Source organism: Pan paniscus, chromosome 19 (assembly GCF_029289425.2).
Source record: "Pan paniscus chromosome 19, NHGRI_mPanPan1-v2.0_pri, whole genome shotgun sequence".
Classification (NCBI taxonomy): Eukaryota; Metazoa; Chordata; class Mammalia; order Primates; family Hominidae; genus Pan; species Pan paniscus.
In genome coordinates this window covers 35171744-35187653 of record NC_073268.2, presented here as the reverse complement: position 1 = coordinate 35187653, position 15910 = coordinate 35171744, and the positions used below count along the sequence as shown (strand labels likewise).

At 42.9% G+C, this 15910-nt stretch overlaps 1 protein-coding gene across 1 annotated transcript in view; it reads right to left on the bottom strand.

Annotated features, from left to right (window-relative positions):
* NUFIP2 (nuclear FMR1 interacting protein 2) overlaps positions 1-15910 on the bottom strand; it is a 40627-nt gene that overhangs the window by 17097 nt on the left and 7620 nt on the right. The window contains exon 2 of the mRNA XM_003812704.6: positions 12684-14408. Coding sequence (XP_003812752.1) covers positions 12684-14408 — 1725 coding nt within the window. The remainder of the gene's footprint in view (positions 1-12683; positions 14409-15910) is intronic.

Here is a 15910-nt window from a genome sequence, read left to right as displayed (position 1 = left end):
GATGGGGTTTCACCATATTGGCCAGGCTGGTCTTGGAACTCCTGACCTCGTGATCCACCCGCCTCGGCCTCCCAAAGTGCTGGGATTACAGGCGTGAGCCACCGCGCCCGGCCAATTTTTGTATTTTTAGTAGAGACAGGTTCCGCCATGTTGGCCAGGCTAGTCTCAAACTCCTGACCTCAGGTGATCCACCCACCTTGGCCTCCCAAAGTGCTGGGACTACAGGCGTGAGCCATCACGCCCAGCCTTGATCTTTTAACACTGCTCTCTTCTACACACACACACACACACACAGACACACAGCACAAAATCTAACTTGCCAGTTCTTTTTGAAGGTGATCACAGCATCTAATTATGCAAATATTTATTGAGAAATGCCCACAGGGCCAGACCTAATAGAACGTAAGTAAAAGTTTTTGCTCTTAAGATGTACCCAAGTAGGCAATTAGGCCTAATAGAACCTAAGTAAAAGTTTTTGCTCTTAAGATATACCAAGTAGGCAATTTTGTTAAAATTCTGTATTTTAAACCACTACCACCACCCAATCTGAAATTTCTTTATATCAAAACTTATATTTAGCTATGCCACTCAAATGAAAAGTTAATGTTCAATTTCCTAGAGCAGACTTTCTACATAATACCTCCCTATCACAATGCTTCCTATAGCGAAATGTCCAGTTTTCTACAAGTTCTTAATTCCAAGTTGATTGAAAAAAAAATACTACTCACCAGCTCAGGGTATGAAAAAAAAATACTACTCACCAGCTCAGGGTATAGATGCAAAACCAAAGAGTCTGCCCTCTGTGAGCTTACTCTAGTAAGCAACTTCACTGGGAGGGTGGGTTATCAGTAAGAGCATCAGCAATGAACAAAGGTCGGTGGTATGTGTGTGCTTTAACAAGGTGTGTTTGAGCAGGGGTGAACAAACAATTACTATCCACCATCTGTTTTTGCAAATAAAGTTTTAATGAGGGCCTGTGGTGGTTCACACCTGTAATTGCAGCACTTTGGGAGGCAGAGGTGGGAGGATCACTTGAGACCAGCCTTAGCAAGATGGTGAGACCCTATGTCTACAAAACATTTAAAAACTAGCTGGGTGTGCTAACAGCACATGCCTGTAGTCTCAGCTACTCAGGAGGCTGAAGCAAGAGGATTGCTCTTGCTCCAAGAATTCAAGGAGGCAATGAGCTATAATCATGCCACTGCACTCCAGCCTGGGCAATAAAGTGAGACAACCGTGTCTTAAAAAACAACAAAAAAAGTTTTAATTGAACACAGCCACATCCACTGTATATGTACCATCTATGACTGCTTTTGAGCTATAATGCAGAACCAAGTATTGAGTGGTTGCAACAAAGATGCTACGGTTCACAAAGTCACTAAGAATGAGAGATTTAGAGAAAGAACATTATTCAGGGGACAGAGTAAAAAGCTACATATGAAGTAAAGTTTGTTATTTCATTATATAGGTGAAGGGAAGCCACTGAAGAAATCTAAGATTATTGTACTAAATAGTGATGATTCTTCCAGGTAATGAACAGAACAGATGAAGTGACAATAATATACAGAGAGTCCAATAAATGTTAAGAAGAGATGAAGACAGTATGCGAGATAGAAAAGAAAAAAATGGAGATCTTAGAGAAATGATCCATATCATCTAATGACAAAAAATTGGGTTAATGCTAATTCACTAAGAGCAAGAAAGAAAAAGCAGGTTTTGGAAGAGAATGAATTCAATTTAATATACATAGAATTGCAGCGATGATATGGAATATATACGGTCTGAACTCAGTTTTTTTGTTTTTTGTTTTTTTGAGAAGGAGTTTCACTCTCGTTACCCAGGCTGGAATGCTCGATCTCGGCTCACTGCAACCTCCACCTCCTGGCTTCAGGCAATTCTCCTGCCTCAGCCTCCCAAGCAGCTGGGATTATAGGCATATGCCATCATACCCAGCTAATTTTTTGTATTTTTTTTGTACATACAGGGTTTCACCATGCTGGCCAGGCTGGTCTCGAACTCCTGACCTCAGGTGATCCACCTGCCTCGGCCTCCCAAAGTGCTGGGATTACAGGCGTGAGCCACCATACCCGGCCTCTGAAGAAGTCTTAAGCCTAGTATATATAGTAACAGAACTGGACGAGATTATCCAGGGAAATTGATGTAACATGAAAAGGGAACTCAAGGAACAACATTTGAGAAACAGAGAATGACCCCAGGAAGGTTATAGTAAAGGTATAGGATATAAGAGTGGGTAGAGTCAAGGAAATTCAAACTAAGGAATTTACAGAGGCAATGTTCAACTCTGGTAAATCTTAACCAAAGGTAAGACACTTGCAACTTTCTAGTCATCTCTTTTTCTCCAGCCCAATGTCATTGCCCTGGCTCAAGCAGTAGTATCTTTTCAACATTTATGCAGTTGCCTTTTAACTGGCCTCCTTTGCCATTACTCAGGCCTCACTTTCTGTCTTCTACAACCTGGCTAACCATTCTTTTCCTTTAAAAATGTAAATCTGACAGCCGGGTGCAGTGGCTCACACCTGTAATCCCAGCACTTTGGGAGGCCGAGGCGGGTGGATCACTTGTGGTCAGGAGTTCGAGGCCAGCCTGACCAACATGGTGAAACCCCGTCTCTACTAAAAATACAAAAATTAGCCGGGAGTGGTGGTGCGTGCCTGTAATCCCAGCTACTCAGGAGGCTGAGGCAGGAGAATTGCTTGAACCCAGGAGGCGGAGGTTGCAGTGAGCCAAGATTGCGCTACTGCACTCCAGCCTAGGTGACAGAGTAAGACTCCGTCTCAAATATATATATATATCTGAAAGTGACCACATTGCTCAAAACTTTTCAATGGATTCTCACTGCCTACAGCAAAAGCTACTAGCACTGTGAAATTGAATTTGTGTCTCCTAGCACTTGACACAATAGCTAGTACATCAACAGATTAATTAGATAACTAACTTAAAGGACTTTAAACTTGTACCATTCATCTTCCTTTAAACAAACTGAATGGCTGGCAATCTTCAAACACTATTATTTCCTCCACCTAAAGTAATCTTACTCTCCGGGCACAATAAACAGACTAATGCCCACTTCTTTTCGGAATCCTGACTGCCCTTCCCTCACCTTGCCCCCATCTTAGGGGTTCCAATTACACTTGGCACAATCTTGGCTCACTGCAACCTCCACCTCCCAGGTTCAAGCGATTCTCCTGCCTTAGCCTCCTGAGTAGCTGGGACTACAGGCACGCACCACCATGCCTGGCTAATTTTTGTATATTGTTTTAGGAGAGATGGGAGTTTCATCATGTTGGCCAGGGTGGTCTCTAACTCCTGACCTCAAGTGATCTGCCAGCCTTGGCCTCCCAAAGTGCTGGGATTACAGGTGTGAGCCACTGTGCCCAGCCAACAATAGTAATACATTTCTTTCCATATGTTTCACTATTAGACCAAGTTTCTTAATGACACAAACTCTCACCTCTCATCTATTTATCACTACTGCTTCTCACAGGGCTTGGTGCAATAAGTAGATACTGATTTGAACAAATACTATTCATAAGTCAGCCAGGAAGTAATAATATAACTGTAAACAGTATTAGGCAGACCCATTTGGCATTGCTCACACTCAACTTCTTCTGACCTACAAAAACAGCAATTTCATATAGTCAAACTGAACAGATACAGCATTTAATTATTAAATCCCTCAAGGAAAAAGACTGAAGCTAAAAGGGCTAAAGCTAACTAGAAGCTTATTTTTTGCATTTAAAAATGAATAATACTATTGTCTCAGCTAATAGAACATTTTGTTTGTTTTTGGAGACAGTCTCGCTCTGTCGCCCAGACTAGAGTGCAACAGCACAATCTTGGTTCACAGCAACCTCCGCCTCCCAGGTTCAACAGATTCTCCTGCCTAAGCCTCTGGAGTAGCTGGGACTACAGGCACGTGCCACCATGCCCGGCTCATTTTTGTATTTTTAGTAGAGACCGGGTTTCACCACACTGGCCAGGCTGGTCTCGAACTCCTGACCTCAGGGGATCTGCCCACCTCAGCCTCCTAAAATGCTGGGATTTGCATGTGCCACCGCGTCTGAACCTAGAACATCTTTTAAAAATTAACATCTAAATTAAATGGCTCCACCAGAGATAGATAACAAATCAACATAATGCCAAACAAACTGACTCCCACAACTGAGAACCCCCAAATCAATTTATCACTAATCATGCCTTCCAATCCCTTATTAAGCCATTTTGGATCAAATTCTGTAAAATTCAGCAAGGATGGTGACATGGTAAATTAAAATTCTGCTTTCCCCCTCCTAATTCAGATTTGCCCATTTTTTGGATGATTACAGGTTATTATACCATGTTTTGCTATTCTGATTTCCTTTTTCTTAACCAGTCTGCCATACTTGTGCCTATTCTTTTACAAAGAAGCTTGTCAGAAATTTCTACCACCCTTTTTCAGTTTGACAATACCCAGAGAGAAATGTAGCATGTTTTCCGGCCAGGTGCGGTGGCTTATGGCTGTAATCCCAGCACTTTGGGAGGCCGAGGTGGGTGGATCACCTGAGGTCAGGAGTTTGAGACCAGCCTGACCAACATGGTGAAACCTCAGTCTCTACTAAAAATACAAAATTAGCCAAGCGTGGTGATGCAAGCCTATAATCCCAGCTACTCAGGAGGCTGAGGCAAGAGATCGCTTGAACCCAGGAGGTAGAGGTAGCAGTGAGTCGAGATCGCGCCACTGGACTCCAGCCTGGGCAACGAGAGTGAAACTCCATCAAAAAGGGAAAGGGAAAGAAAAGAAAAAGAAATACAGCATGCTTTCAAGTAATTCTGAATTAAGGTAGTTGGAAGTCACCACCTTTTCAGTAGACCCCTTAATGAACTCTTTTCTGAAGCTACAACAAACCAGGATAAGAAGAATTATCCAGACTACTCCTAAATAGAAACTCAGAACTCAAGTTGTTTTTGTTATTTTTCTCTTTTCTATTGCTCTTATTCTAATCCCATGTACTTTATTATTATTTTTTTTTTTTGAGACAGAGTCTCGCTCTGTCCCCCAGGCTAGACTGCAGTGGCGCGATCTCGGCTCACTGCAAGCTCCACCTCCCGGGTTCACGCTATTCTCCTGCCTCAGCCTCCCAAGTAGCTGGGACTACAGGTACCCGCCACCGCGCCCAGCTAATTTTTTGTATTTTTAGTAGAGACGGGGTTTCACCGTGTTAGCCAGGATGGTCTCAATCTCCTGACCTCGTGATCTGCCCGCCTCGGCCTCCCAAAGTGCTGGGATTACAGGAATTGAGCCACCACGCCCGGCCCCCCATGTGCTTTATAAGGGTAAAAGTTGCTTGGAATGAAACTGCTACTACTATGATAGTAATAAACAATTTCTGGTTTTGCTACTATCATTATAGTAACAGCGTCTGCTCTTCTTACAGCATAGATGGTTATTTCCCTCACACTCAGGACTTAAGCTAGTGAAATCTGGAAGTTAAATTTTAACTTCCAAAAATTCCTTACAAGTGATCTTTCACCAGTATCAAGGTGAATATATTATTACTGTATTCATAAAGCAGACATCATGAAACATCAAGCAGTCAGTATGGGTGCTAAACAGCCAGTATGAGTTCTCTCACTGGGAGAAAGGGGACCTTATCCCATATTAGGAATTATTTGTTATATTCATTACTATATGTCCCACATTATTATATCCTCATAAACAAGTACCCTTTCCAAATCTAGGGAATCCAACCAGGGCTAAAACCAAGGCAAATCTTAAAACTGCCAAATTTGCAGGCACACATTAATAAGATTATTAGAAAGACAGCTGTGATGTCAAATAGGCATTCAGGAAGCAATTGCAATGAAATGCAGTAAACGTGAAAATACTTATTCACATTGTGTTTAGAAGAGAAAATTTAATATTCAGATCCTTCTCTGAACAATGTCCAAACTGTACACCTAGTCCCTGTCAATTTTATGGATTAATCATAATTTGTCTCTTCATATCCTGTTTCCCAAATCTTGTTATGTAATCTTATCTGTTCCCTTATGCCCTTTCCCAATCTAAAAGCTTTTTAAAAAATTTTTTTAAAAATTCAGATCATTTACATGGTTGAAAATACAAAGCAGAAGACCTTTATTATACCTCTGCCTGCACTATTCCAAGAAACTGATCTTCTAGTCAACAGAAAAATGGCTTCCAGTCTACCCAAATTGGTGCCATATTAATCTACCTCAACACAGATCTGTAAGTAATTGCTTAATACCAACTGTTGTATGTTTTTGAGACAGGGTCTCACTCTGTTGCACAACCTTGAGTGCAACAGCACGATTATGGCTCACTGCATCTTTGACCTCTTGGGCTTGGTGATATCCTCCATCTCAGCCTCCACATGCCACCATGCCCAGCTAATGCTTAAAATTTTTTTGTAGAAATCAGGACTTGCTATGTTGCCCAGGCTGATCTCAAACTCCTGAGCTCAAGTGATTTTCCTGCCTCACTTCAAAAATGCTAGGATTATAGGCAAGAGCCACAGTACCCAGACTTTTTATTTTCATTTTTTGAGGTGAAGTCTTGCTGTGTCTCCTAGGCTGGATAGAGTGCAGTGGTGTGATCTCAGCCCACTGCAACTTCCACCTCCCAGATTCAAGCGATTCTCCCACCTCAGCCTCCCAATTAGCGGAGACTACAGGCCTGCACCACTATGCCTGGCTAATTTTTGTATTTTCATAGAGATGGGGTTTCGTCATGTTGGCCAGGTTGGTCTCAAACTCCTGACCTCAGGTGATCCACCCGCCTCGGCCTCCCAACGTGCTGGGATTACAAGTGTGAGCCATGTCTGGCCCCAGCCTATTTTTAAATGAATATTCCAAAATGTCAGCATTTCAAATGCTTCATATCCTTCAGTGCCATAACAGCCATGTAAGACAGATCAACCCAGTTTAAATTGGCACTGTGACCAAACACACAACTCATATCAATTATTATTTCCAAAGACTTGGCTTCAAATGACTTTCAACCATTTCAAAATCAAAAGTTTACTTCAAAAAGTTAGGATCTAGTGTTCAAAGCTTTTAAAGTCAAGTCAAAGAGAGGCTTGCTAAGCATTCTGAGATAACTACTTTTAAGAAGGCACAGTTATATGTCCCAGGTATGTACACTAAGAGCCATCACAAGCTAAGCATGGTGGCTCATGCCTGTAATCCCAATACTTAAGGAGGCTGAAGCAGAAGGATCACTTGAGGGCAGGAATTCCAGACCAGCCCAGACAACATGGGTGGCAGCGCAAACCTATGGTCCCAGCTACACAGGAGGCTGAGGCGGGAGGATTCCTTAAGCCCAGGAGTTCAAGGGTGCAGTGAGCTAGGATCATACCACTGCATTCCAGCCTGAGTCACAGGGTGAGACCCTGTCTCTTAAAAAAGAGCCATCACAGCCAGGTGTGGTGGCTCATGCCTGTAATCCCAGCACTTTCGGAGGCGGAGGTGGGCGGAGAACTTGAGGTCAAGAGTTCAAGACCAGTCTGGCCAACATGGCGAAACCCCGTCTCTACTAAAAATACAAAAAAATTAGCCGGGCACGGTGGTACATGCCTGTAATCCCAATTACTCGGGAGGCTGAGGCAGAATCGCTTGAACCCAGGAGGCAGAGGTTGCAGCGAGCCAAGATCGCACCATTGTACTCCATCCTGGGTGACAGAGTGAGGCTCCGTCTCCAAAAAAAAAAAGGAAAAGAAAAGTTAGGACAGGCATGGTGGCCCACACCTGTAATCCTAGCACTTTGGGAGGCTGAGGCAGGAGGATCCCTTGAGGCCAGGAGTTCAAGACCAGCCTGGGTAAAATACACAGACACCGTCACTATATGTATATATACATATATAAAAAATACAAGAATTGGCTGGGCAGCCGGGCACGGTGGCTCATGCCTGTAATCCCAGCTACTAAGGAGGCTGAGGCAGGAGAAATCACTTGAACCTGAGAGGCGGAGGTTGCAGTGAGCCGAGATCACGCCACTGCACGCCAGCCAGGGCAACAGTGTGAGACTCCATCTCAAAAAAATAAAAATAAAAAAATTAGCTGGGCATTGCGGTGCACACCTGTGGTCCCAGCTACTCAGGAGGCTGAGGCAGGAGGATCACTTGAGCCCAGGAGCTCAAGGCTACAGTGAGCTATGACCACACCACTGTACTCCAGCCTCAACAACACAGCAACACCCTGTCTCAAAAAAAGAGAAAAGTTAATGGCATAACATATTATATAAAAAGCTAAAAGAGCCCAGGCATGGTGGCATACACCTGTAGTACTAGCTACTCAGGAGGCTGAGGAAGGAGGAGAGCTTGAGCCCAGTTCCAGGCTGCAATGAGCTACGATAGTGCCACTGCACTCCAGCCTGGGTGACAATGAGATCCTGTCTCTTTAAAAAAAAAAAAAAAAAAAAACAGCTAAAAGGAAAATCCCAAGAATTAGAATCCACACAAATCCCGCCCCCCCCCCTTTTTTTTTTAGAAGGAGCCTTGCTCTGTCGTCCAGGCTGGAGTGCAGTGGCACGATCTCAGCTCACTGCAACCTCCACCTCCCGGGTTCACGCCATTCTCCTGCCTCAGCCTCCCAAGTAGCTGGGACTACAGGCGCCTGCTACCACGCCCAGCTAATTTTTTGTATTTTTAGTAGAGATGGGGTTTCACTGTGTTAGCCAGGATGGCCTCGATCTCCTGACCTCGTGATCCACCCTCCTTGGCCTCCCAAAGTGCTGGGATTACAGGCGTGAGCCACCGCACCCAGCACAAATCCCCTTTTTATGCTCTATTGTATCTTTACTTCATACCCTCAATTGTACTTAACACTCAAATTTTTAAAAATCCATAGTTCGCTTAAGGTTCCAAGTAATTGCTTAATCTAAAAACTTCCTGTATAAAAAAAAGCCCTTGCCAGAAGCTGCCGCCATGCACTTGGACTTCCCAGCCGCCAAAACCTTGAGTCAAATAAACACCTTTCTTTGTTGGGTGCAGTGGCTCACACCTGTAATCCCAGCACTTTGGGAGGCCAAGGCAGGTGGCTCACGAGGTCAGGAGACCAGCCTGACCAACACGGTAAAACCCTGTCTCTACTAAAAATACAAAATTAGCCAGGCATGGTGGCGTGCACCTGTAATCCCAGCTACTCAGGAGGCTGAGGCAGGAGAATCGCTTGAACCCAGGGGGCGGAGGTTGCAGTGAGCCAAGACTGTGACACTGCACTCCAGCCTGGGCGACAGAGCAAGACCCCATCTCAAAAAAAAAAAAAAAACCACCAAAAAACAAAATAAAAACACCTTTCTTTATATAAGTTAAATAAATAGTGCACCATTCTTAAAGAAGTGATATAACGCACTCTCTTACCCACTATTTCCAAATTAAGTTGCTGAAGGGCTTATTTTTGAAGTCAGGAGAAACGCAGAGAACTTCCAATTCTAAGCCCAACTTCAACTACTCACTTAGAGATTACTACTGAATATCTGAAAACTACACTAAAGCACAAAGAAAATAATACAGATGTTCTTAAAGGATATTCCAGTAGCCCAACTGATTATTACTTCTTTTAGAGTTAACTTAAAAAAAAAAAAAAAAAGCCTTCACTTATAAAAGATCTTCGTGGCCAATGGACCACTAATGGACCAATCAACATTTGGCAGGAATTCAAAGAACTTGCTACTCTGGAACCCAATTGAACTGAGTATTATTTACTGTTCTAGAGGGGTAAAAATTTTGATGCCAATCTGATTAATTTCCAATCATGTCCAAATACAAAACTCAAGATGACACTTTACCTACAGCAAATTTTTTCATTAATACCAGCAAAACTAAATATAACTGCACCCATATAGGGGTATTCAGCTTATATAAATACCACTGATTTCATATTCAGCTAGCCCATGGATAGGGAAAATGCATAAAGAGTAAATTCAGGTTAACATTCCAATTCAAAAATGGCCTGCAATTCCACATAATAGAAATTGTACATAAGAACTATTAACCAGTTACCTAATGGAACATATCCTACACATTTTGTTGTTTTGTTTTGAGACAGGGTCTCACTCTGTTGCCCAGGCCTGAGTGCAGTGGTGCAAACATAGCTCACTGCAGACCGGGATCTCCCAGGGACAAGTGATCCTCCCTCCTAAGCCTCCCAAGCAGCTGGGACTACACATTGTTGCCCAGGCTGGTCTCAAATTCCTGAGCTCAAGTGATCCTCCCACTTCGGCCTCCCAAAGTGCTGGGATTACAGGCATGACCCACCACACTGGGCCTCCCAGAATATTTTGGAGGTGGTAAGAGAACACAACACAACCAGATACCCTCTCAGGCTCACACAATGATCGCCAGTGCAAAATACTTCAGTAAACATTTTCCAGTAATAGTCTCTAGAGGGCAGACGGCACAGAAAACAATACCAAAAAACCCAACTCTCCTGGCAGAGGTTAACTAATGTATAACACATGTCTTAAAAAACGAAGCATTTATCTTTTTGCCCTAACATTGCTAAAAACAACCAACTCCTGTATTTACCTCCAAAGAGCAGAGCTGGAGAATAAGTGAAATCAGGTAAATGTTATCTGTGAGGATTCCTAAACTTCCATTAAGCAATTCTACTACTTCCATTTTTAAGGAAGTAAAATGATATTAAAAGGACATCTATTTATTATACTCAATGTCCTCCAGCTTGCAGATAAGGAAACATATGCAGACTAGGAAATTTGCTTAGAAGTCACATAAATCGCTTTGTTATTCATCCCTGAGGCAGTATTTCTTCCAGAGAGAATATGGTAATTACCCAATTCCCACAATCTGGTATGGTCCCCTTTCCCTGCAATTGTAAGTCACTGCCTAAATGAGCCACTGTTAAAATGGGAATGTGCACTATGTATTAAGCGTGTACATGCATGCATGGAGCATACATTTCTGTTAGAGAAAGGAGGAAGAGGTAGGAAAGATGGGAAGACTGAAACCCACTGTTCTCAAAAGCAAAAGGATATAAACATCATTGTCAAACCTCATTATTTGCTCTAAGGATTTAGATTACAGTTATGCCATACAGCGAATTTTTCTTTAAGACACAAACAAACCACATTCTAAGAAAGTGATTAACATGAGGCCTGGCACGGTGGCTCACACCTGTAATCCCAGCACTTTGGGAGACCCAGGCGGGTGGATCACCTGAGGTCAGGAGTTTGAGACCAGCCTGGCCAACACGGTGAAACCTCATCTCTACTAAAAATACAAAAATTAGCCAGGCGTGGTGGTGGGCACCTGTAATCCCAGCTACGTGGGAGGCTGAGGCAGGAGAATCACTTGAACCCGGGAGGCGGAGGTTGCAGTGGGTCAAGATTGCGCCACTGCACTCCAGCCTGGGTGACAAGAGTAAGACTCCATCTCAAAAAAAAAAAAAAAGAAAAGAAAGTTATTAGCGTGAAACTTGAAAGATACCTGGTTCCCTTTAAACTTGGGCTTTAGGGCTATGAAAAGGAGAATCCCAAGAGCCTGGTCTCAACTATGCTAATCATACTTGACACTGTAATTTGTCTAACTTATTTTCCAGTTACAAACTGGCATCCATTACTCCAAGACTTATCAGACTCCTCTTCAAAAACAGTGCTTCTACTCATTTTAATCAAATTAGAACTATTAAATGAGCTCACTATTAAAGACGCATATGATATAAAAAGCAAAGGAGAGGCTGGGCGCGGTGGCTCACACCTGTAATCACAGCACTTTGGGAAGCAGAGGCGGGCGGATCACGAGGTCAGAAGTTTGAGATCAGCCTGGCCAACACGGTGAAACCCGTCTCTACTGAAAATACAAAAATTAGCTGGGCGTGGTGGCGCATGGCTGTAATCCCAGCTACTCGGGAGGCTGAGGCAGGAGAATCACTTGAACCCAGGAGGCGGAGGTTGCAGTGAGCCAAGATCACACACCACTGCACTCCAGCCTGGGTGACAGAGTGAGACTCTGTCTCAAAAACAAATAAACAAATGGGTGTGGTGGCTCACACCTGTAATCCCAGCACTTTGGGAGGCCGTGGGTGGATCACAAGGTCAAGAGATCAAGACCATCCTGGCCAACATGGTGAAACCCCGTCTCTACTAAAAATACAAAAATTAGCCGGGCATGGTGGTGCGTGCCTGTAATCTCAGCTACTCAGGAGGCTGAGGCAGGAGAATCACTTGAACCTGGGAGGTGGAGGTTGCAGTGGGCCGGGATTACGCCACTGCACTCCAGCCTGGCAAGAGAGTGAGACTCCATCTCGAAGAAAAGAAACACAAAACAAAACAAAAAGGCAAAGACAAAAAAGCCAAGGAAGGAGAACATATGTTCAATAAAATTTTTTTTCAAGCACTCAGTCAAGAGAAAATATAACATCAATACCTTTAAGCAAGTTCTCCTCACTTCTGTTCTTTGAACCAGGTAGGTCAATTATGTTTGTATTTTTAAAAATCCTTTTAAGTTGGAAAAGTGAACATTTCTTCTAAATTTTAATCATACTAGTTCCAAGGACCCTGAATTAGTTTGACACCAGCTGCTTATCCACATTGTCATTCTCTTAAAATACTCTTAATATGAACAACTAATTCTCTTAAAATTCTCTTAATATAAACAGTATACTAAATTGGCCAATAAAAATCTTTGTATAGGAAACAAATGAGTTACCTTTAGTGTGATATACAATAGCAGCCCTCAGGTCAAAAGAACCCCAGCTATCATTCCTTTCTAGGCCTCTCTGGTATCTCTGTTCTTTGGCAGAGCCTAACAAAGTGTTCGTAGGAGAGGCCAGAGGATTTTGACTTTCTATCTCGTAGTCCTTTGAGAGAAACACTAAAGCACCTTGACTACTGGTGTCTGCTTTCTGCAGGTCACCTATATGACTGGGTTCCAAGGATAAGGCTCCACTCTCACTAGTAGTCCCAGATTTTAGAATGCTACCCAGAACTTGAGGACTAGTCCGTTTCTCCAGCTCGTAAGCCTTGGGAAACACAGGATGCTCAGTTCCTGAGGGAATTATTTCAGCACCCTGTGAAACCAAAGTAGCAGGATATTCTCCTTGAAATGTCACCTCCATCACTTTATGCTCTGATGACTTCCCAATAACAGTCTCAGGGCCAGCACTGGGCTCATTTATAAATGATAAACCCCACTGATTCTGGAAGATATCCCCCAGGTTTTGCTGATCTGTCTGAGAGGGCAGATCCACTTGTGCTGTGCTCAACAGCATAGTTTGCATATTTGAAGGATAGATAAAAAGGCTAGTCTTAATTTGTTCAACAGCTGCTGAAGTTAGACTCATGTCCTGGAGAACTGAATCTGTCCCAGAAGAGATGGGTGTTAGAGTATTAGCAGCAGTAGTTAGCAGTGGCTGACCCCCTGGAGGATAAACATTTCCATCAGTCCCTGCTAAAACAGGCCCATTAGAAAAGTTGGCAGAAGTAACAGATTTCAGCGCTGACATAGGGACCTGGGATAAGCGACTTGATGATTGGGTCTGAGTTTCCCCGGTAGATGATGAAGATGATGAAGATGAAGTTGGTGACACAGAAGAATTCTGTATAGTTTTGTTGAGGTTTTCCTTAACTTTGCTTGCATAACTTATTTTAGGAACTATTTTAGCACTGCTATTGTCCACTGGAAAAACTGGGGGTGGTTTAAATAGGGTCCACGAGTCCTCTTTGGAGGCAACAGCTGAAGCATGCTTTCCTTTGGGCCGATCATCAAACTTTTTGCTGCTCACACCAGGTTTACTATCTGAGCTTTTCCGAAGCATATCACCCACAGCAGGTTTTCCTCGACTTGTTCCTCCAGGCCCAGTTTCATACTTCCAAATGGGCTTCGAACCATCTACTCGATTTCCCTTTTGTTCACTATAGTCAGGCTTGAAAGTTTCAAGTCCCTGTTTTAAGGTTGGGACACTGGTCTCTTGTTGCATTATTTTGTCCTGCACTATATTAAGGTTTTCACAACCCTTGGCACTATTGCGCCTAGCTTTCCTTTTTTTAGGAGTTGTATATCCACTCTCAGATCCACTACCATCATTATCTGCTCCTTTACCCATATAACCATTAGTAATATAACCAGAATTATTTGTTACCACACCATTTGGAATTGGTATAGTATCAGACTTATCTACAGACTGATTCTCTCCAGATTTATTTTCATAAGACTTCCCATTCTTTTTGTCCATACTGTTTTTCTGAATGAAATTCTTGGTTTTAATTCCTGCTTTCCCAAAGGTGTTGGCCTTTACAGTCTGCTTCAGGCTAGTGTCTACAACTTGCTGGTTGCCATTGAGGACCCTGGAAATAGGGTTGGTGGCTTCATCAGAACTCAGGTTCTTTAAAGATATTTCTCTTTCTCCAGCATTACCGTTTAGTTCACCATAGCCTAGGGGAGGGAAAAAAAAGGATTAAAAAAAAAATCACAACATGTAAATTACACTAATACCTAACATTTAAGAACTATTTACTGTATGCTAGACACTATGCTATGAGCTGTAGCTTTATATTATTTCACATCTCTATGAGAAGACACCTGTCAGCCCCATTTTACAGACTAGGAAATGCAACCTACTGCTAAGCAAAGCAAGAGGTAGAACTCAGCAAAGATTCAAACCAAAGTCTGAGGCCAGAGAAGACAAGACCTCTTAAGCAGTATGCCAAATACCTCTCATCTAACAGAATCAATCTACCCATCACTCTCACAAGGCTGTTATAAAATTTTCTTTTTTCAAGACGGAGTCTCACTCTGTCGCCCAGGCTGGAGTGCAGTGGCGCTACCTCCGCTCACTGTAAGCTCCACCTCCCGGGCTCACGCCATTCTCCTGCCTCAGCCTCCAGAGTAGCTGGGACTACAGGCGCCCACCACCATGCTCGGCTAATTCTTTTTGTATTTTTAGTAGAGACAGGATTTCACCATGTTAGCCAGGATGGTCTCGATCTCCTGACCTCGTGATCCGCCCGTCTCGGCCTCCCGAAGTGCTAGGATTACAGGCGTGAGCCACACGCCCGGCCTAAAATTTTCTTTACAATTCAGAGCAGAGATGCCCTCTGGGCAAAAATCAAGTTTTATTGAAACAGTAATTATTACAAGGAAATTAAAGACTTCATTTCTACAAAACCATAAATAGCTGGTAGTCACTATCAGCAGTTTCCAAGGCATCTATCAGACAAATATCTAACACTTGTCAACTTCTTCTAAAGTATTCTTAAATTTCATTTTGACATTTCCCAGATATTGGATATTGTTAATACGTGAAACCAAAATATCTACGTACCAATGTTTCCAACCTTTATAAAACATACTTTCTTCATTTTACATTTAGATAAACAGACTTTAAGAGAGATGAAGTAAATTGTCCAAGTCAAAGTGACAGAACTGGAAATCTGACCTCCAGTCTATCTGCAATCCATGGTTTCCTATCACTATGTAATACTGCCTTGACTCAAAAGATGCAATGAGAAAATATTTACTAACAAAACTACAATAAAAAGCATCCAATTTTTTAGTGTTATGGTATTCAGGTTTAATTAAAAGTCTTCAACTGCCAGTGGATCATGTCTGTAAACATAGCACTTTGGGAGGCCAAGGCAGGCAGACTGCTGGAGTTCAAGACCAGCCTGGGCAACATGGAGAAACCCTGTCTCTACTACAAATACAAAAATTAGCTGGGCGTGGGGCATGTGCCTATACTCCCAGCTGGGGGAGCTGAGGGAGGAGGATAGCTTGAACCCAGGAGGTCGAGGCTGCAGTGAACATGCACTGAGATGGCACAACTGCCTTCTAGCTTGAGTGACAAAGTGAGACCCTCTTTCAAGAAGAAAAGAAAAAAAAACCTTCAACTACCATAAAAAGTCAATTCTATTATAGGTGATTCAAATAGTTTTCCA